This window comes from Lethenteron reissneri, chromosome 64 (genome assembly GCF_015708825.2).
Source record: "Lethenteron reissneri isolate LAM-NWPU_2019-01 chromosome 64, ASM1570882v1, whole genome shotgun sequence".
In the NCBI taxonomy this organism is placed as follows: domain Eukaryota; kingdom Metazoa; phylum Chordata; class Hyperoartia; order Petromyzontiformes; family Petromyzontidae; genus Lethenteron; species Lethenteron reissneri.
Window position 1 is genome coordinate 7,625,860 of NC_083842.1, and position 21,418 is coordinate 7,647,277.

The 21,418-nt window shown below is 51.7% G+C and overlaps 1 protein-coding gene across 1 annotated transcript; it reads right to left on the bottom strand.

Moving 5' to 3' along the window:
* Positions 1-529: 529 nt before the first annotated feature.
* Positions 530-20,589, bottom strand: LOC133359047 (uncharacterized). Its single transcript, XM_061577423.1, has 13 exons — positions 20,392-20,589; positions 17,971-18,027; positions 14,499-14,573; positions 13,205-13,282; positions 10,343-10,420; positions 9,056-9,133; positions 7,745-7,789; positions 7,217-7,291; positions 6,717-6,776; positions 6,455-6,523; positions 5,650-5,730; positions 3,753-3,794; positions 530-3,180 (listed from the first exon to the last, which is right to left on the bottom strand). Exons 1-13 carry the CDS (start codon positions 20,471-20,473, stop codon positions 3,173-3,175), a joined length of 828 nt encoding a protein of 275 aa, XP_061433407.1. The 5' UTR covers positions 20,474-20,589; the 3' UTR covers positions 530-3,172.
* Between the last annotated feature and the right edge of the window lie 829 nt (positions 20,590-21,418).

Sequence of the window (21,418 nt, forward strand, 5' to 3'; positions counted from 1 at the left end):
CTGTCCAAAGAGACGACATTTGTTTTCACAAAATTACAAAACCCTGAAGCAATCCCTACAAAACGTGAACGCACCTTTTACCAACTTTGCCAGGTTGAAAGATTGTAAAAAAAAGGTATTAAAGCCCCACCTCCAAGGTTTTTTTTATACAATTATATAGCCCCTAACAGAGTGGAAGCTCTATTGATGTACACATGGTTTGTCAGCTTGTTGGTGCCGGGCAGCCCCACTACACACGATGATGTCACCTGTGGCAGACCCCTCAAGTTGAAATGCGCGATCGAGGCCATTGTGGGGTTCCTGAGATCGACTCGTGGCAGCGTGAGAACAGCGGCAATGAGGGGGAGATGGAATCGCCGCGTCCGTGAGATTCGAAGCGCCGAGTGTGAAGCACGCGGCGAGCGTGAGAACGGCTCCTGATGCCGCGAGAGTGCAAGCCGACTGCGAGACACGTGGAGCAGGAAGTCCGGGGCCCTCTAGGGGGCTCTCTGGAGATCCCTCCAGTGGAGGCTCTTCCCAACAAGCACACGCATGACCAATTACACAGCTTGTATCATTTGCTCAGTTTTATTTAATATGTACAAAAATATTGTGAGCTGGATATTATTATTTTCGAGAATCGATGTTGATCGATGAATCATGACATTCCTACCATGCACAGCGACGCATACCCTGCACATAGACTTGCATAGATAACATTTCGTATTAAGCAAGGTTTATTATCTCTACTTAAACGCGTATTATAACTAAAGTACAGCTAATGCTACATGACATAATGTTAATCTAACACAACCGTATGGACTTACACATTTACAAAAAAATCTAACTTATTTGAGTTGGGTTATAATTTAGAACATGTTCATAAATGAGTCGCTGTAATGTGAGCTTTAGGTGACTGTTGATCAAATTGGTCTCACTCGAGCTCTGCACTGAAACATCGGCCAGATTGGGGTCGCGCTGACACTGCGCACCCTGCAGAGCGTGCTCGTGTTTGCTGTGGTGGTCGCACCAATGTCGATTTTTTTTTCTGTTAGTGCGTCACATATATGACTTGCTATAGACTGCGTTACAGGTGGTTGTGTATAAAGGTCAGATTTGTGTAAAGGTCAGATATGTGAGCATCAATCGAAGATGACCGCTACAGCGTGCACAAGCACAGTGCTGGGTGTGGTGGTTAATTGGGCAAAGTGGATAGATGACGGTCAGATATGGAAGGATGTACTGTATATACATTAAAAAACTATAAATAACATAAATTATAAATGAGCACATTTGGCCTTAATGGAGAAAAGACAGGGTACGTTACACAGGATGCACTGCAGCACCTAACACCGACTCTGCAAGCCCACAGTCTGAGTGTTCACGGTTTTATGATTTATGGTCAGACGTCATGAACGCATCTGCAAATATGCAATGAACGGCGCGTGCTATTCTGTGGATTAACACCCCCACCAAGAAAACATGTAACTTCATATATCCATTGCAAAACACACTTTTCTTAAATTTTACAAACTAATAATCTGACATTGGCTGACCAATATGAAAGTCCTCAAAGTGACACGTGCCGGATAATGTGTAACAGCTGTGGTGACACGTGGGATGTCGCTGTCGAACTCGCAACATCCTCACGATTTGTGCTTGTGGAGGGAAACGGCTGCCCGTGAGAGAGAGGGGAGGAGTAGATAGGCCGGGGCGAGATGAGAGGGCACAGGGTGTGATGGTTGGCAACTGAGACGGGATGTTGGGTCGCTAAGTGGCAGTGTTATTTAAGTCAACTCCACTTGGAGAAATCCTGTTAATTCACGACAATAATGCTGCATTCTCTACGTATGTATGTTTAACTTCTTTCGCACCATACGCGGCCAACCGCGTTAATCGCAGGACAACGAGAAGTATTTAATCAAAACTGCAATGGTCTGAGACAATTAGCCTTGTGCCAAGAGATGCCACGTGTGGTGAATTGAGATCTAATTTTACGATCAGATCCTGCTGCTTCCTGTGCCGGCTCGCATTACCACAACGGCCTCAGTTTGCTTGTAATAGTATTTGAAACATAATGCTGTTGATATAATGATTTAGATATTACTGTTGTCCATTGCATGAACAGTAGTAATTTACATTCTATATCTGTGAGTCTTGGAATCATTTTAGAGATACGGTGCTTCCAACGACTGCCACGCACCGCCCATTGTTCGGGTGAATAACTTCGCGTGGAGGTGACATGACCATTAGGAGGTCAGTCGCAGACGTTGACCGCGAGAGGTGGAGAGAGTTGAACGCCAAAGCATCACTGGAGTCCCCACAGTGCCACGGTTAAGGGACCGGTGGCGATGATGATGCCGATATCGGACATGGAGGCATCCGATGGCATCGTGGTTTGAGAGCTCAACTCACCATGACAGGTTGCAAGTTGAAATCCTAATCGGACAGGAACGGAACGAATCTATATTCCCATTGGAGTTTGTAAAATTGGTTTGTAAGAAGTCAGTCGCGGTTGTGATATTGAGAAAGTGTTCCCTGACCTGTTACTGTGGAATTTACAACACTGGCTCAGGAATACCAACAGCAATGAGCGCTGTTGTGTGAGGATGGCAACATTCTAACTCGGACTTCTTATAAAATAAAAATTAGTAAATTTCGGGAACGCTTACCGAATAATATGAAAATGTAAAATTTTAAGACAATAAATACAACATACGCCTAAAACTAAAGACTGAATGATAACAACATTTTGAAAATAAGTTAAATTTAAACAACACCAACAATCAACCGCAATGGGAGGAGGCACAGCGAGCTGCCAGCCGAGGCGAGTGGCTGGGATGGTGACTCAGAGAAACATCACCACCACACGAACTTATCCCAGCTCCAGCCTCCTCCTGGAGGTGTGGTGCTCGGTGAGGTTGCTTCTGAAGGTGCTGCGCTCGGTGAGCTTGCTTCTGAAGGTGCAGTGCTCGGTGAGGTTGCTCCTGGAGGTGTGGAGCTCAGTGAGGTTGCTCCTGGAGGTGCAGTGCTTGGTGAGGTTGCTCCTGAAGCCATGTTTCTCGGTGATGTTGTCACTGGAAGTGCAGGGGAAGCACCGAATGTCCCGAGCTGCTTTCAGGGTAGAATCCGTAGGAGAGAAGGAAGAGCAGCAGCTCCTTGATCTCGAGTTTCTCTCCCCACAGCCCTGCACCTAGGCCGCTGTGATAACACCGCAATCACATGGGAAACAAAAACGATCCACGTTAAGTTAACATAATAATTACACGATGAATGCATAATGCTCCTGGTCTTTTTATACTGTTGAGCTGTGGCCTACGTGTATGTGCACGAAGTAAGATTTTAACTATGCCCTATCAAAGTGAAACGCGTGTGTTAAATCAGTTTGCGCTGTAATTCATTATCTCTATTGCAAGGGATGTGAGTTACTGGAGCTGAGCAGGAGGTAGTTATTGAGTCGAACATATCATTTATTTGCTCGGGATTTAAAATCCATCGTGCAGTCTCGCGTACAGCCACCTGACGGCGCTACTCTCGTAAGAACATGAAGATGGAACAAAAACTAAGAAGCACACAAATCAGGTTGGGAAGCGCTGGAGCTGTGGCGTGGGACCGCTGTCCTGTGTCCACGCCATAGCTACGGAGCCCGCTCTGTCAGTCAATCTGAGATGGGCGATGTTCTCCCCATCTCTGGCTCTCCTTGATCTCCGCGTTGCGCATCCTCTGTGTGCCCCCCCCCGCTGCTGCTGCTGTGGTGAGCAGCGCACACTCACAGCTGGTGCTGCTGTAGCCCCCCTGGCTCGCTCCCCGCCTCCCTGGGGACAAGGGCAGGGGAGGAGGCAGCGCGTGACTCAGTGGAGCGGACGCACAGCAGCACAACCACAGCAGCACAACCACAGCAACTACAACAACCACAACCGCTACCACAACCACCACAGTCATTACCACACAACGACTGCAACCACAACTGCTGCCAAACCCACCACAACTGTAACCACCACAGCTACGACAAGCACCAACAACAACAATCACCATTCGCCACTAGTTCGCGGTAATGTCACCACGGGGCATGTGCCAGGCTATGTGCACTTTAATTCCACGTGAAGTGTCAAACGCCCGCCTGGCAGGAGGTCAGGGGACAGATCCAGAAAGTGCCTTGAGTTGACTGAGATGACTGGCAGACAAACCACCTGTGCCTCTACTGTGCCAACTTGCTGTGTTTTAGCCTCCTGACTCTGCGCTCGTTGTTGTGAGCGTCGCTCCTCTGCCTTCCATTGTTGCTGGAGGGTGACGACATTCAACTGCCCAGTAACATCCTTCACGATCCTCCTCCATAGAGGCCGATCTTGATACCGCTGGTACCAATCATTGACAAGTCCACTCAGCTCCCTTTCCTTTCATGCCACATCATTCCATTGCAGGGGTGGTTTCTTCATTAGGGCGATTGGGCGACGCACCACCAATGTCATTCAACCAGAGTTTCGCGAGCCGTTACTGTGCCTCTGGATATAGTCCAATCAGCGTCATGCTACGTTCTGTGGAGTACCGCCTCTTTTTGGGCGATTTCACTCCGGCTGAGAATCGCCCCGAGTGTTCCCATAGACTTACATTCAAAGATGTTTTTTTTCGAACGGCGGGCGCTGCAATGCATTCTCTATGGCTTCCGGGAGGGCTCGCACTAACGTGCTTACGTCATCATACGTAAGCACGTTTCAGTCAACAATATTATTTGTCGCCACCTAGTGGAATCTTTAATAAAAGAAACTGAGTGGATTGTAATAATAGTGAGTATAGAAACAAACAAGATGTATTGTAAGAGTCACTTTATTTTTCATTAATATTAAAGAAGTGAAGTTGCCTTTACATGCTTAAGCTGTTAATTTATCCATTGCATGGGTGGACCTTATCCTTATCAATCATCAAGACATTTGCCCCCCCTGAGAGATTTTGCAGGAGCCGCCACTGTTCCATTGCTTCTCTAAAAATTATTAAAATGTATAAAGCGCCCTTAAACAAAAGTTAACAGGGTGCTAGCCCGTTTAGTCCCCTCTATCTAGCCGAACAAAAGCTATCATGCGTCTTGTAAGGTGTGGGAGTACGCACACTTTACCCCATCACACGCGACCTGCCGATCGACTGTGGCATACCCATTGACACTGCTCAGTGGACAGAGGTGGGGGGGGGTTTAAGAAACTTGTACCATCGTTTCAACTGCTGGCGACTTTTGGATTGCGAATGCAGTGCGCTACAAATAACATGCACATAAGCTGGCAGATGTGACACACAGAGCAGTACAGCCTGTCCTGTCCGTGTGTGCACATGCACGTGTGTGAGTGTGTGCACATGCACGTGTTTGTGAGTGGGTGTGTCTTTGTGACAAAGGACAGATTGGTAGTGTAACTGTCTGCGCTACAAACCAGGTGACTCAAGATTCGATTCCTGCTGACGGCCTCCCCTAGATCGACTCAAGCCTCAAAGAAGTACCTGGTGCGGTGTGTAAACATCACCACTATGGAGACAAAGATGTGGATGCTGGCCACCCACCCATCCTTCGTGTGCCGTCCCAGCCTTCATAGTTGTTCGCTAACAGCACTTGCTCCAACAGTCTGTTAAGGCTATACGGGGAATCTTTGTTTTTTGTGTGAATACATCTGAAGTGCTGGTTCTCACGTCTTCGCAAGTAGAGGATGAGCAGAACCAGTACCACCGGAACCACCAGAACGACCACCACCACTGCAACCACAGCTCCAGCTGGTAGAGACACAAATACAAACATGAGTGTCAACACACACACGCACATTCACACACACACACACAGAGTGTTAATACACACACAGAGAGTGTCAACACACACACGCATTCACACGAACGCACCACCGTCGCAGCCAGAGTCGTTTTAAAGAGGGAGGGCCCGGCGTGAGCCCCCCCCCACGCGCGGTCCCCGCTCAGCGCCGTGCAGCGACACTCGCCCTGCACTCTCCACTGCAGGGGAAACCGTTCCATGCAAGCGAGGAGTGTCACATCGACCATGGCAGTGAACGGCGCTTTGTCCGTCCACTGTTGGATGAAATGACCCCTGCGCCGTCGGTCACGGGGGTTGTTTAGCCATACTTCACCGCGCTGGCCACTGCTGGTTGAATTGACGGGAAACCCAGTGCCGGGTCAGATGCCGCTCGTCACCGATGTTAGCCGTGGCTGGAAATCGAACTTGCCGGGTTACGTCGCGCAGTGCGCTAACCACTGCACCACCACTCCACCTCTATACGCACATAATTTGGCTATAATGACACTTCAACAATTCCCACGCGAACGCTTCCACGTGTGTGCGGAGAGCACAGGGATTGATCCTGTTCGACGAATCGTGAGCATTGACGGCGCATGTTGTGTGTACTCGTGCTTGCATACGCTCCAGGCCGCGTGTGCGTGTACTCGTGCTTGTGTGTGCTCCAGGCCGCGTGTGCGTGCGCGCTCATACCCGGCATGCTCGCCGTGTCCAGGTGCTTGCAGGCGGCGATGTCCAGGGTGCAGTTGCGGTGGTCGCACTCTGCACCGAGGGACAACGGCACCACAAAGGAGACAGCGTAAGCACGTGGTGAGGCACGGCCACTGCTCAGCCACTCACCCCGGGTTTTCACCCTGGCCTGGGTGCTGCGCTTAGGAACGTGGCTAAGGTTTTAAAAACAATTACTTGGGTGTTGTCCGTGTGTCCCGCGAGGGGCTCACGGTGCGGGACTCACCGAGTGGGTAGTCGGTGGAGACGAACGCGCACAGCGTGAGGTTGAACACCCGGTGAGACGCTACACACGAGGCACACACACACACACAGGGCACCCATTATTGAGATATATCCACACACACACAGGGCACCCAGTGAGATATTTCCACACACACACAGGGCACCCAGTGAGAGATATCCACACACCACACACACGGCACCCAGTGAGAGATAGCCACACACAGATATATAAATATAAAAACACGAATTCTAATGCAAGCATGTCGATGCATGTATCGTGAGCATTAAGAGTCGGAATGAGTCGATGTATAGACGCGGTGTACCTACAGCCCTAATCAGTCTCCCTGCCCTACACGGGAATCGCGCTCTCAGTCTCCAGGGCGCTCGCAACACGGCCCAGCCTCGGGTCACAGGGGCGTAGGGGGGAGTGGAGGGGAGTGGGAGCTGTGGAGGCATGGGTGGGGGGGGTAGCGGGGGGAAGGAAGGACCCTCCCTGCTCACCGGGGTTCTGAGCGAGCTCGTGGTGGTAGTTGTGGAAGCACTCCGTGTTGTTGAAGCAGCTGTTGAGCGCGCATTCTGCACAGTGGACGCACAGAGACGCGACTGAAAAACGCTCACACACAGAGGCACTCACAGCAATGACAGCGCGCTCTCGAATAACAGTGACAATTATTCAACCCAGGTAAACCTTGCTCAGTCTGGCACTTATTCTTTAGGACAATCCTGCATTGGGATGTTAGCTAATTTCAAAACAACAATGCAATATACGTATACACTATTTCACAGACATAAATGTCCGTGACTCTGAAGCACGGGGGTTGTTAGTGGTCAACTGTGCTCTTGGCTCCTGTAAACGAGTTGGCCAGTGGTGGCCTTTACCAAGTTACCAAGTTGTTTATGATGGTGGAAGTCGGGCCTGGGCAGTTGAGATGGCATGGGAACACCAACAGATGGGGCACGCTGCAGACATGACAGTAGAGGTGTGGATGGGTGGGTGATGGTTGGTCAGCTGTGGTGGGAGATACTCACCCACAAGGTCGTCGGAGACGTGCGGCCGCTTCAGCAGGGCTTCAGCTGCATTGGGAGGAGGGGTGAAACACAAGACACGCACCGCTAGTACAGCCGCCACCACACTCATGGGGCAAGTGCTGTTAGTGAGCACCTATTAAGACTGACGTGTCACATGAGTGGGTCGTGTGGCTACCGAGTGCTAATGTTTACACATTGCACAACGGAGGCCCAGGACTGGTTCAGAATTTACTCCCCACTGATTGCTACCGTGGTCGAGCATCAATCTCTGGTCACCATGGTGCAGAGCACGGTGCGCTAACCACTGCACCACCACTCGTCCACACAGCCAGGCACCCCCGGTCTCACCCATACCTCGCTGTGACCCCATCTCCACTTCCACGTCCGGTGGGGCTCCCCTCCTCACACTGACACCACACAGCTCAGGCTATCACAACGCGATGCAGTACGATACACGAGCATCTCCTTAGGCAGTGGAACACACACCGGGAGTGCGTGCCGCTCTACTGCACGGTGCCTGACAATTTGCCTGAACCACATGGGGAGCGGTGCTTCAGGCCGTATGGGAATTGTTCAAAATCCCCTCAGTTCCTTGCAAGTGTCGTCAGAGCCCACGCAGCACACATGTTGTGTTCACAGGGGCTACTGCATCGGGATGCAACCCGTGTAGTGTTTTACATTTCACAGCAGCAGATGGAGTGGCCCTTTTTGTTGAATCTCACAATGGCCAAGAAATACTTTATATAATGAACTTCAAGACTGTACTAATGACGACTCCTACGTAGCTATGCGAGTTAACGATTTGATCTTATGGGAAACACAATTCAGGCACTACTGGGCATCATTTGGTGACATTCACAGTGGAAGGCTCTGTAATTAAGGGGGAGCTGAGGTGAATGCAAACAATTTACAGTCAATTTGTGGACAAAGGCCTCCCCACGCCGTGTCGGTCATGGGTGTTGATTGACCATACTTCACCATGCTGGTCATTATAGATTCGTGAAGGTGCCAGGACCGGTTGAAATGCCACTCGCCGCCGACGTTCGCCGTGGCTTTTGAATGGACCTCGGGCTGCAGAGTTCACATCGCGGTGGTGCGCCGATGACCGCTACGGCTACGACTACGCGCTGTGCCTGTGGCTATGGACGGCAGCGGCGTCTCCCCTGCGAGGGAGCGAGGATCACGCCAGGTTAGCCCTGAGCGGTGCCGCTGGGCGCCGCTCACGGGCAGCTGGCACACGGAGCGCACTGGGCCAGCCCCGGCCCACGGGAGCGGGCACGATGAGACGCCAGCAGCACCGTCCGCACTCACCCTGAGTGCGGACGATGTTCGACCACACCTTGTTGAAACACTCGCGCTTGACCTTCAAGTAGCCCTGAGCCTTGCAATCTGCTCGCACACGCGCACACCCACAAAGATCGCGCGCGTTCACTCAGACTGTTAGGACAGCTGTTGCCACTGGGCAGCTATGGAGAAGGGCACAGCGCCCCGAGGGGTGGTGTGGCCAGCATCGTGCGCGGCGATCTTTGTCTCCGCAGTGATCATGTTTTACACACTGTAATAGGTACCCATTGTAAGGCTGAGTGGACCTAGAGGAGGTCCAGGACAAGTGCAGACACGACTTGTCACTGATGTTAGCCCTGCTCAGGAGTTGACCCCATCTCACTGGGTTGATGGTGGAGTGCGCAAGCCACTATGCCAGCCACTCCCGCACATTCATAAAAGAACAAAGATCCCCCATATAGCTTTAACAGACTGTAGGAGCAAGTGCTGTTAGCGAGCACCGATGAAAGCCGGCACGGCACCCGAGAGGGTGAGTGGCCAGCACCACTGCTGGCCGCCTTTGTCTCCCTAGCACCGATGTTTACACACCATAGCAGGTACTCATTTGAGGCTGAGTCGATCTAAGGGAGGCTCAGGAAAGGGTTAAGATAATCGTCACTGCTGTTGACCGTGAGCGCGAATCGAACCCAGGTCGCACGGGATCAGTAGCGCAGCGCGCTAACCGCCCTGCCGCCACACCTCCCCCCATGTGCATACACACAAACACACACGCCCACTAGCCTCACAGACCAGTGCTGTGTGGGTAATGTTTGTGAATTTATGCATTGAAGTACTTACGTGTGGGGTCGCCATGTCTGTGCTGTGCAGGTATGCGTCCATGACAGCTAGGCAGGTGTGTGGGTTAACATGTGGGCAGGGGAGGGTGGACTCATGAACAGGGGTGGAGATGTGCAGGTGGACAGGTATATGGGTGGACAGGTAGACAGGAGGAAGTGTATGTGTATCTGGACAGGTGTGTTTACCTGGGTAGATGGAATAGGCTGGTGTGTAGGTACACAGGTGTGAGTGAGTGAGAGTGTGTGTACATGGACAGGTGTGAGTGACTGTGTGTACATGGACATGTGTGAGTGAGTGGACATGAACAAGTGTGAGTGAGTGTGTGTACATGGACAGGGTGAGTGAGTGTACATGGACATGTGTGAGTGAGTGTACATGGACAGGTGTGAGTGTGTGTATATGGACAGGTGTGAGTGAGTGTGTACACGTGCAGGTGTGTGTGCTCGCTGTGCCGATGCTGCCGAGGTCCCAGCTCACCGGTCAGCTCCGCCATCGACGTCCTGTGCAGGAGGAGGCAGTCCAGGTCGCTGCGGTCGAAGCCATCCCCCTCGCACACTGAGAGCAGCACAGAGGGGGCCGGGGAGCGCCGACCGTGTTACCGCCGCCGGAGCCACGCGCTCGCCCGGCGCGAGGGCAGCTGCAGTGCCGCTAAACCCCCCGGGGCTACAGACGCCTCAGCCGAGCGCGCCGCCCGATCTGAACGCCCACGCAGAGCCCTCGAAATAGCAGCAGTGTGATGCCCCTGTAGACCCATTGTAGCTCATTCACAGTGGGGTGTCCCTGTAGACCCATTGTAGCTCATTCACAGTGGGGTGCCCCTGTAGACCCATTGTAGCTCATTCACAGTGGGGTGCCCCTGTAGACCCATTGTATCTCATTCACAGTGGGGTGTCCCTGTAGACCCAGTGTAGCTCATTCACAGTGGGGTGCCCCTGTAGACCCATTGTAGCTCATTCACAGTGGGGTGTCCCTGTAGATCCATTGTCGCCCATTCACAGTGGGGTGCCCCTGTAGACCCATTGGAGATCATCATTCACAGGCCGTGTTGTTCATTATGTCGTCGTCTATATGACAACTCCATGAACAAGCAATGCAAGAGAAAGGTACAAAAACACCATGGGAACCACCAACAGCTCCGAGACAATTCTGCACTGCACCATCCCCTGCTGCAGTAGACGCGGCACAGTGCCACACAGCACGAGACGGGGACGTCGCAGGGCAGCGTGGAGACGCCGCTGACAGCGAGGCAGCAACGTTGATGCGCTGGGAGTGCGATGTTTATTGTTTTCGATGTTTATTGTTAACGTTGAGAGGCTCCCGCCGTGTGCGGGGTGCAGTGCACATGCGTGACTACCCCACTGCGTACCGGTGTCAGAAACGACCAGAGGTGGGACAAAGTCATTGTTATGCAAGTCCAAGTCGAGTCTGAAGTCATCAAATTCATGACTCGAGTCTGACTCGAGTCCAAGTCACATGACTCGAGTCCACACCTCAGAGGTGGGACAAAGTCATTGTTATGCAAGTCCAAGTCGAGTCTGAAGTCATCAAATTCATGACTCGAGTCTGACTCGAGTCCAAGTCACATGACTCGAGTCCACACCTCTGGAAACGACACCACACATTTTACATAAGCCGCAGATACACTTTGATCGTTATGATGCACGTCGTGTCTTCTATTGGTCCAGCCTTTTGCTCGTCAATTGATAAGAGGCCCAAGCTCTCAGACCAATTAAGCATCAAGTTAGGGGACTGAAGCACTCTCTCGTCCATAGAGCTGGAGACAGCGCCCTCTCGTGGTCGTGTAAAATTGTAATTTGATGGGTAAAGGGCAAAGGGCTGTGCAGCCAATTCCAGACGTCACAATGCGATATTATGTGGCTCTGTTCTTTCTAAGAGATCTAGGAGTGAAAGTAAATGAGTAATTACGTTGCTCTCTGATGTGTTTTTGCGTTGTTGTGCCGCGAGTTTTCAGCATCACGTCCGACATTTCGCTCCACGTGGGATCAAGCAACTTGGAGGTGGGGTTGGTGGCTTACACTGAGATGGAGCCATCATGGTCTTGAGCAATCCAGCTACAGGTGAGAATCCCACCCCACCCCCAGCGCCTTTGGGAGGCAGTAGGTTGACTCAGTATTACCCCGTGCAGTGAATAAATACCAACATGGAGGAGGCTACTCGGGGTAGCGTGACCACACCTCCCCCTCGCGTGTCTTGCCGTCCTTAATAGGTGCTCATTAACAGCACTCTCCCCCACGGTCTGTATGGCTGGACGGGCTAACTTTGTGTCTTGTTGTGACAGAGACAGCCATGTAGCACTGTGACAGTCACGAGTGATTATTACATCGTGTGTACGCAGTGATATGTTTTATCTGCAATTATGTTGAAGACACTGTTGGATAAAAGTATTATTTGCGACTATCCGCAAAAATAAATCCATCAGTTTGCAAAGTTAATTGTGGATAAACGTGGGTAAAAGGATGCATTGGGGGAAGATACCCAGGTGTTACGGGTTTATTGGGGTGACACAGTGCATGCACACTCGGAACAGGCAGTGCACAGCATGCAGACGGTCCCTCTAACTCGCGTGTATTCTCTCTCTAACGCGCGTGCATTCTCCAATCCACGTGTTTCTCTTCTTGTCTATCTGTGTAATGATTAGTACGTGTCTTGCGATGCACTTCTGTTTCACACTTTTCAGAATTGTGTTCAATTTCCTGTGTCATTGTTCAGGTCTCCGATCCGTTAGTCATAGCAGGGAACATGCACTGCTACTGTGCAATGAACACATTGAATTCTGCCCAACAAATGCCTACTGAGCATGCATTTTAGTTTAATGTGTCACTCTAGAATTCTTTACCTACTCATAGCATCATTTCCAAATAGGGTTTAGCCCGTTTGCTCCCAGCACCTGCCGAGAGAGCTGAGTGTGCACGCTGCACAGCGCTAGAAATGCAGCGCACGGCACACACGCACTATGGCCCAGGCGAGGTGCTGACGGGGTGAGTCCTGGGGCACAGTTCACGAGCGCTTTAACACGAGGGACTGTGTCCATCACATGGCCACGTGAGAGCCTCTCAGATGCATCACCGCTCTCTAACTGCGGGCATGAGTAATCACAACATGGCAACTACTGTCGTGGGCGGCTTTATTTTTAGATTCAATTCCAACCCCCACCCCCTCCCCAAGCAAATCCTTGAATTGTTCCAATGCAGGGGCACGATGAAATTCAATTATAATCGACCCTGTGTATCAGCTGCTGCTGCCGTTGTACAATGGCTGAGTCCCCTGGACTTGAAAACCAGAAGTCGACTTTTCGATTCAGAGCCGTCCGTCTCTCACCTTCAGCACCCGAGAGGTTCTTGTTGAGTGGCGCCTCGCACTTCGACTTGACCTCCATACAGAGTCGCATCTGACACTCTGCAGCACAGGGAGCGAGCGAGAAGAATGTGATACATATATTGGACACGTGCAAATATGATATTTGTAAAGGTGATAATCACGTCGGGTGGTGCAGGGTTCATGACAATAATTTTGGCATAAAAATTCCAAATGTGACTTCACCCACAGACAAATATGGGATCGCAAGTATTTCAGAAACCTACCTTTTAAATTTACGTTTTGATGAGACACGAGTGGTTTAAGGCGTTAAACAGAAAGTTGTGTAGAACTAAATAAGAAACTGATGGTTGCTTTACCGCAAGCGTGGAACCATTGAATACAACAGACTACCCAGGTCCTGTGGCCTGTTCACAGCTGTTGGTGGTTGGTGGCAGGATGCATTTTGGCTGCGTGGTGTCCAGTGGCAGGTGGTGGGGGTTGACCCTGTTTCAAAGTTCGTTTGGAAACCATGAGCATTGGATAACATTGCACAAGCAGTGATTCCACTTCATGTAAACATGTGCCTAAAATAGGGACACGCTTTCACTCAGCAGAGAAGTTAACTTTCGTAACAGATGCCTGGAAGGGTTGACTTGTTCCTCTTTTAATTAAAGTTTGCAAATGTTTCAATTTGATAAGTGGACTCTCTTAGAGCTCTTGATGGAACCGAGCCACTTTGTGCCGCGCCCAGGGGCTGTGACTGCCCCCCCAAAGCCTCCCTCCCCCCATCACCATTGCGAAGAGCGAACTCGTACGGCTGCTGGCTCGGAGATCAGAGCGCGGAGCCGGCACAGCCGACTCGCCCCCTGGGTTCCAGCCGAGGCATCGGCCACACGTGGCTCTCAAGGGCAGCGAGCTGATGGACCTCCCACGGAGGGAAGGTTGACTGGGAGGCTTCGATAGAAAGCCTTGGTAGCCGAGTGGAGAGTACAGAGAGGGCAGTAGAGTGAGGTGAGAGGTAGGAGAGAGTGTGGAGGGGGAGTAGAGTGAGATCAGAGGGGAAAGGTAGGAGACAGCGTGGAGGGGAGGGGAGTGATAAGAGAGGGAGAGATAGCAGAGATCGTGGAGAATGCGGTAGTGAGATAGTGAGACGAAAGGGGAGAGGTGGCCAGCGATGAGTGCAGAAGGATCCGGGATCGATGTGCTTCGCCATATGTGGGGTGAGGGATGGTTGGGCCCTCGTGTCACCGTGCATCTCCCGCGCAAGATGCAGGCCACGTGCACCTGGCCTGGTACCACTCAGAGTCTCCCTCACCTGAATCGGTGCTTTCCTGTCCGGTCCTCATCTGGCAAACTTGTGAGGCTTCGAGGCACTTCGTGTATTTGCATTCTGAAGCAGAGAAGAGATGCATCGGGATGGAGAGGTTAGCAATGGACGTGGTGGGGGGGGGGGGGTAGAAACTGATATCGATTCCCCTGATTTCCCGCGGTTCGCACATCGATCACGTGATTAGGGATCGGTTTGCTTTTCGTCTCAACTTGTACAAAACTGCTGTGTAAATAGGACCATACGACTCATTGTGCCGATAAATTCACCACAGTGTTAAAAATAGACAATCGATGCTTGAATGTAATCACGGCCCTGATTCGCGTCAATGTATTGAACCACCGGGGGGAGGGAGAGAGGAGATTCGCCGCTCCCCGACTGCCCATTCAGCGCAGCCACGCTGCCAGCCTGCCCCTGCGTCTTACGGCGAGACTGCTTCACAAATCAATGCAGTTTCCCGGATACGTAGATGACACTTTGTATTATATTTTGTGTATCACGCATTGTAACACGAATGAGCGTGCTCATTTCCTGAGTCAGGTAAATTACGCCACCTGCCACTGCGAGGCTCTCGGCGTCCCCACCGCTCCGTGAGAGCCGTCTGCCTCGCAGCGCCCCGCCAGAGCGCTACGCCCACGTCACTCATTCATTTATTTTCTTTACTTTACCAGCCAAGGCCCACTGAGCTGTATAGCTCTTTTCAGAAGCGACCTGGCCACAAATGATAGCTCAGCAAAGTGACTTATCACGTGTAAATATACATCAGGCAAATACTCTAAACGCATGTTTATAAATGTGGAGGGAAAACTGGAGGACTTGGGGAAATCCACACGACCATTTGGCCGATGCAGCCAGCACGTGACGGGATCAGAGGGGATACTCAACAGGGGATGTTTGGCCACCACATTGACGACATGTCGCAGAAGCGGAATTAAGATTCAGATTCAACTTCTGTGAATTACAGCAGAAGTACCAATCCACTTCCTGAGCGGACAATTATATATTTTGAAACCACCAAAACGACTTCTCTGTATGCTAGGATATTACAACAACACAGGTGCAACACAGGCATGTACACACAAATGCGTACACAGTCACACAAAGACACAGAGAAGTACAAAGACAAAGGGCCCCGATGTAGCCTTAACAGGCTGTTGGAGAGAGTGCCGTTCGTGAGATCTGATGAAGGCCGGCACGGCACACAAAGTGGGGTGGCTACGTTCGTGATCTCCGACGAAGGCCGGCACGGCACACAAAGTGGGGTGGCTCCCTCCACACCCGGCCACATTTGCTGTCCAGCGCTGATCGCACGCCGCAGCGAGTACTCATTTAAGCCCGAGTCGACCTTGGGGAGGTCCAAGACTGGTGCGGATATCGCTCGCCACTCATCTTAGCCATGGCTCAGAATCAAATTCGGGCTGCCAGGTTCGTGGTGCAAAGACAAATATCTCCCTTATAGCAAAAGCAGACTTTTGTGGGAAGTTAGCACCAAGCCTGGCCACTAATGTCTCCATAGTGGCGATGTTTACACACCGTACCAGGTACTCGTTTGAGGCTGAGTCGACCTAGGGAAGGCCCATGACCGGTTAAAATATTCGTCACTGTTGGTGGCCGTGAACAGAAATCAAACTCGATTCGCCGGGTTCATAGTGTAACGCATTAACCGCTGCATGTGCAACAACAACAACCGCCATTCGCCACAAAGTGGCGGTGACGTCACCACGACGCTTGTGCCAGGCAAAGACACATGCACACACACACGTTAAGACATATACACTCGCGTCACAACATACACACGCGTCACGACACACTACTTCACCACGCCGTGAATTACTGAGCCAGATTTGTGACGTTTAGTCTACGCTGCTCCATGCAGTTTGTTCCATTAGTTCAAAGGCCGCGCGTGATTGACGGTGGAACGAGAGCCGGCGCCAGGGGCCGGTGCGGCCCGGGGAGCTGAGAGCCGCCCGGCTTAGAGTGAGGCCGGCAGCGTGCAGCGCACGGAGCGAGGGGCCAGCGGTGCTGCCGCGGCGATCGGCACGGGGCCTTCGCCACCGTCGCGAGCTTCCCACAATAATCGGTCCCATGGACCCTGCAGTCCAGAGGTCGCCCGTTAAGTTCGATCTCCCAGCGCGGCAGCCCGGTAATGGACTATCTAAATATTTAAATAAGCTGACAAGTTTTGAATGTCCCTTGTGGCTTCGTGTTTTTGTTTTATTTGTTGAGCGCTGCTCTCTGATGGAACGTGACAATGAGACAACTTTCGTGGCTGCGGGAGCGACCGAACAGAGGAAGTTCTAATTCTTGGATTGCATGGAACTCCAACTTCCTCTCTGCAGTGGCTTTCACGGGTTGTGCACGTGGCGATTCTCCACGGTTCGAGGCAGAAATCTCGAACCCTGTGAGTTCAGTACCCGAGACACGTTTACCCGTGTGGACCTCCTTCACGCCGTTCACTATCTGTAGGTCTCATGAGAAGAAAGGGATCTGTCAAGTCTGTTGCCTAGCGACCCCATCATAAACCGACGTAACGTTGTTAACAGGCAGTGCAATGTTTCCAGATGGCCCCTCTGTCTCAGTGCAAGTCCCAGCAAGCACCTCTACAAGCTTCGTGTATTTTTAAGATTTTGTTAAGTTGCCTTTGTCATTATCTGTGGTTGTGCCCCTGCACAACCACAGCCTATTGGAGGGGCGCACCTCCGGTTGGCTGCTTGCTCGCGGTCACGTGATGCACTTCAACCAATCCGGGGGCGTTAATCACAGTCACAGAAGGGACATATCTGGACTATTATATATGTGTGTGTCTGTGTGTATGTGTGTTTGTGTCTGTGTGTGTCAGCATGTGTGTATGTACACACACATTAGCGTAAACGGTAAACGCAGAAAAAACTCTGTTGTGTCCTCTTAATTGAACACCGTATCATGCCTTTACGATGCATTAAATACCCCCGTGTTTGTGTGTGGACTTATTTGTATGGATGAGTCGACCTAGGGGAGGCCCAGGACCAGTTCAAATATTTGCCACTGTTCATGGCCATGAGCGACAATCTAACTTAGGTAGCCAGGTTGGTGGTACAATGCGCTCACTACGACGTTACCGCTCCCCACTGTATACACATCAACGTGTACACACACAACGCCACTGCCACCACATGCACTGTGCACATGCCCTGGGTGACACGGAGCATGCACCATCACTCTCAAGAGGTGGTACTCACAGGAACCAGTACTCACTCTCAATAGGCCGATACTCACTTGCAGGAGCCAGCACTCACTCACAATAGGCCGGTACTCACTCACAGGAGCCAGCACTCACTCTCAATAGGCCATTACTCACTCACAAGAACCAGTACTCACTCTCAGTAGGCCGGTACTCACTCACAGGAGCCAGTACTCACTCTTAATAGGCCGGTACTCACAGGAGCCAGCACTCACTCTCAATAGGCCGGTACTCACTCACCGTGGATCGCCTGGAGAGAAAAGCCACATTTGTTCACGATCTCTTCGTCCGAGGGCTCTGCAAGACGAGGGCAGCAGGGCACAGATTGCGTAAGACGCACGGCACACGCAGCAACAACGCGCATCGAGCGGTAGCGTTGAAGCCAGTCGCTCTCACGGTAACAACACATCGTACGTGGACACCACCTGGGAGGATGATGAGAACCCATGACCGACTCAGCTGGCGCAGGCCTTCATCCAGCAGTGGATCGATTGAGAAAGATCCCTACATGAGCATTCACTACCCGTGGCTACCATGGTTCTGTGTCAAGCTTCTGCTGTGATGAAGACCTCCTCCACGTTGTGATGTTCAGTCGGTGCCACTGGTGCAAGCCGTGGGTGGGAATTAAACTCGAGGTCAGGGATCGAGCACGTGGCTACGAGGGGCCAGGTTCAGAGTTTAATAGTGCACTCTGCCACCGCTCGCTCCCACCTCATTGACTATCAGGGCTACGTTGCTGTGGCAGTACCTCTATTGGAGATGGCTGCAGGCGTTGCGCAGAGGGGGTGGACCGCGAGACGCGCGCCGTGGAACCACGGGCGCGCTGCCCGCACGAGGGGCGCGTGCCGGGTTAACGCGGCGGGGAAAACCCCCTCGCTCCGCCCGGGGGAACAGACGGATTCGGGCAATCGCTCGCCCAACACCACCCACCCCTCTCTCTCTCTCCCACCCGCCCCATCGCCCACTGGGATTCAGTACCGCGCCACGGCTCATTCGAGTTCTCTTCTTCTCTCGTTTGTGTTGTTGTGCGAGATCCATGTTAGTAGACTAGAGCGATGTGAAGGGTAAAGGTGCAAGCCCGGCAGTCGCCAGCTCTCGCCGCTGCTGGCGGAAGGTCCCCCAATCCAGGGAGGTCCACAGCGCTCCCTCTCGTGGGCTTTTGGTCCTACTCTTCCACGTTGGCCAGACGTCTTGGAAGAAGATGGGCTTACTCACACTTTACCCCACCGCACAGAAGCTGTCTGTCCATCGATTTGCGGTTGTCCACCCATTAAGAAACTTGCTCATTGTTTAGACTGATAACCACAACGCCTCATGAAACAATGATCTCGCAGTGGATTCATGAACACTGTGCCTCGTTTTTTCCATCTCATTCGTCCCATTAAAATGAAAACCTCTCCACCTCTCAGCCCTCAGCTAATTCAATCTATAGGTACCCACATATGAGTACAGAATAAATATTAATACGGCACACTTGAATGGGTACCCATAAATGTCATTTTTTAATTCACAATGTTTCAGTTTATTTATTAGGTATAGCCCTGTGAGCCATTCGGCTCTTGAATCGGGTGCATCCGCAACAAACAAAACATGAACAAGAAACATCTTAAAGTGACTACGCGCACTTGTAAACACGAGCGAAGGAACCATTTCATAATAAAATATTCCAGCCACTCTCAACCCACCACTGGATGAAGGCCTCCGCCCGCCAGATCAGTCGCGGCAGGGGGTGTTTGGACCATACTTCACCACGCTGGTGAGTGCAGGCTGGTGCAGGCGGAATAGCACCGGGCCGGTTCTCATGGAACTTGCCAACGATGGTAACCCTGACCGGGGACTCGCATTCGGGTGCACGCTAACCGCTGTGCCACCTGCTCTGAACCCGAGACCTGATCGCTCCCACTGCCCGACAGAGCCTCGCGCTCACACACGTGCTCTGTCTACGTCGTTTGGACTTTCCACCTTCCTATGGCCTTGGCGATGTCGTGTTACATGTGGTGTCTCTTGCCCAGTGGTTTGATTCCACTATGTAACAAACAAATTTTGTTCCTGGGTAGTGTTATTTCCTAATTGGTTCTGCCTCAAAAGTACAGAAAATTGTTATTATTCCCCACAAATTTTTGCGTTTGTGACCAGGACATTGATATTTTGAAATTTACCTATTTTCAATGAGAAAACGGGCGAATTTGTGTCTTTTCAGTCACATAAAGTCAGAAAAAAACAACATGAATCAAAATTAACATGTATTTATACTAAAGTCATACAAAATTAAAGATTTAGACACCAAGACGCACTACCACAGGCGGGACTGGCCACAGGGGACCGAGTTCTCTGTGGGGAGCGTCGGCCGAGTCCCAGCAGCGCCGCGTGTGAGTTCCACTGAGCACGGGCGCCAGCGCTGCGCCGCACGTCCGAGGCGGAGCCCGCAACACGTGCGCTGGGAACTGCGGCGCCGAATAACGCAAAGCCCTTTCAGAGTCAAACCACTGCCGAGGAGTGGCGGACATTCCATATGAATACACGTACGGTCCACACTAGTAATGTACAGGTGGCAAACCTACGGCTACCGTTTCGGACAATGGTTCTTAATCAGAGCAGGGATAGAGAGCTGGCAGCGAGAATGACTTTGTAGTTGGATGGTAACGCGTTGGAACATCTTACCAGATGCAGCTTTGAATGATGTCACCGTGCCGACCGCCACCACCATGACCACCACTACCGCTACCGCACGCTGTGCGGCCATATCAGGCAGAGTCGGAGGTTCACTCTAAAACGTAAAACACGATTCGTTGCCCTAATGCCTCTGCTGACCAGCACCTCGCAAGCGCGCGTCTGTACAGGCACACAACAAGACCACGCTACTCGCTCTCAGTGAGCGGAGCCACAACCAGGGTATTAATACTCCGTGTAGCGGGGGCGGTGCTCTCTTGACGTCACTTGACATGACTCAGCGGGGCTGCGTACACGGGGTGCTGGTGGCGCTGGGTTCGAATCCCTACCACGGATAACATGGTCGCAGATGTGTAAACAATACAAGTAGGAAGACAAAGACGACCTGTGTGGTGCTGTTAACAGCACACTCTGGTGTTCTCGATAACCTTGGGGTTTTGTCTCTGTGTGTCCCTATGTAAACTTATGTCGTCACGGTGTATAATTTCTGATCCATGTCGTACGTAATAATATCATCCTACTCATTAGATCATGGGTCGAGAGGGGACGTCAGACGTTGTGAGTGAGAGATGGATGGGTACGAGACGGACACGGCGGGTGGTGCAGGCGGCTGCTGGATGCGCGTGTGGGTGGTGCATGGGGCGGGTGGCAAAAGTCCGGTGGTGCTGGACGGGTGCCAGCAACACCTACAGGTGACACCAGGTGGCACGATGACGACTATAGCCAGCAGCGGAGCTTCGCGATGCGCTCATAGGAAATCCCAGCCTCACCCGAAAGCCGAAAGTAATGGAATGCGAAACCGCGAGCTTTCGTTGTTGCAGGCGCGGTGCGGCCACACGGGGACCCAGAGTCACGCGCGGAACTCGAGCAACGCCGCCTCTGTGTGCACTGCCGCAGCAATGAGAACACGGTGTAAGAAAGAAAACAAACTATTCCTGGGTAGTAAGTGTTATTTCCTAATTGCTTATGCCTCAAAAGTACATAAAATGGCTATTATTCTCCACATACTTTGCTTTTG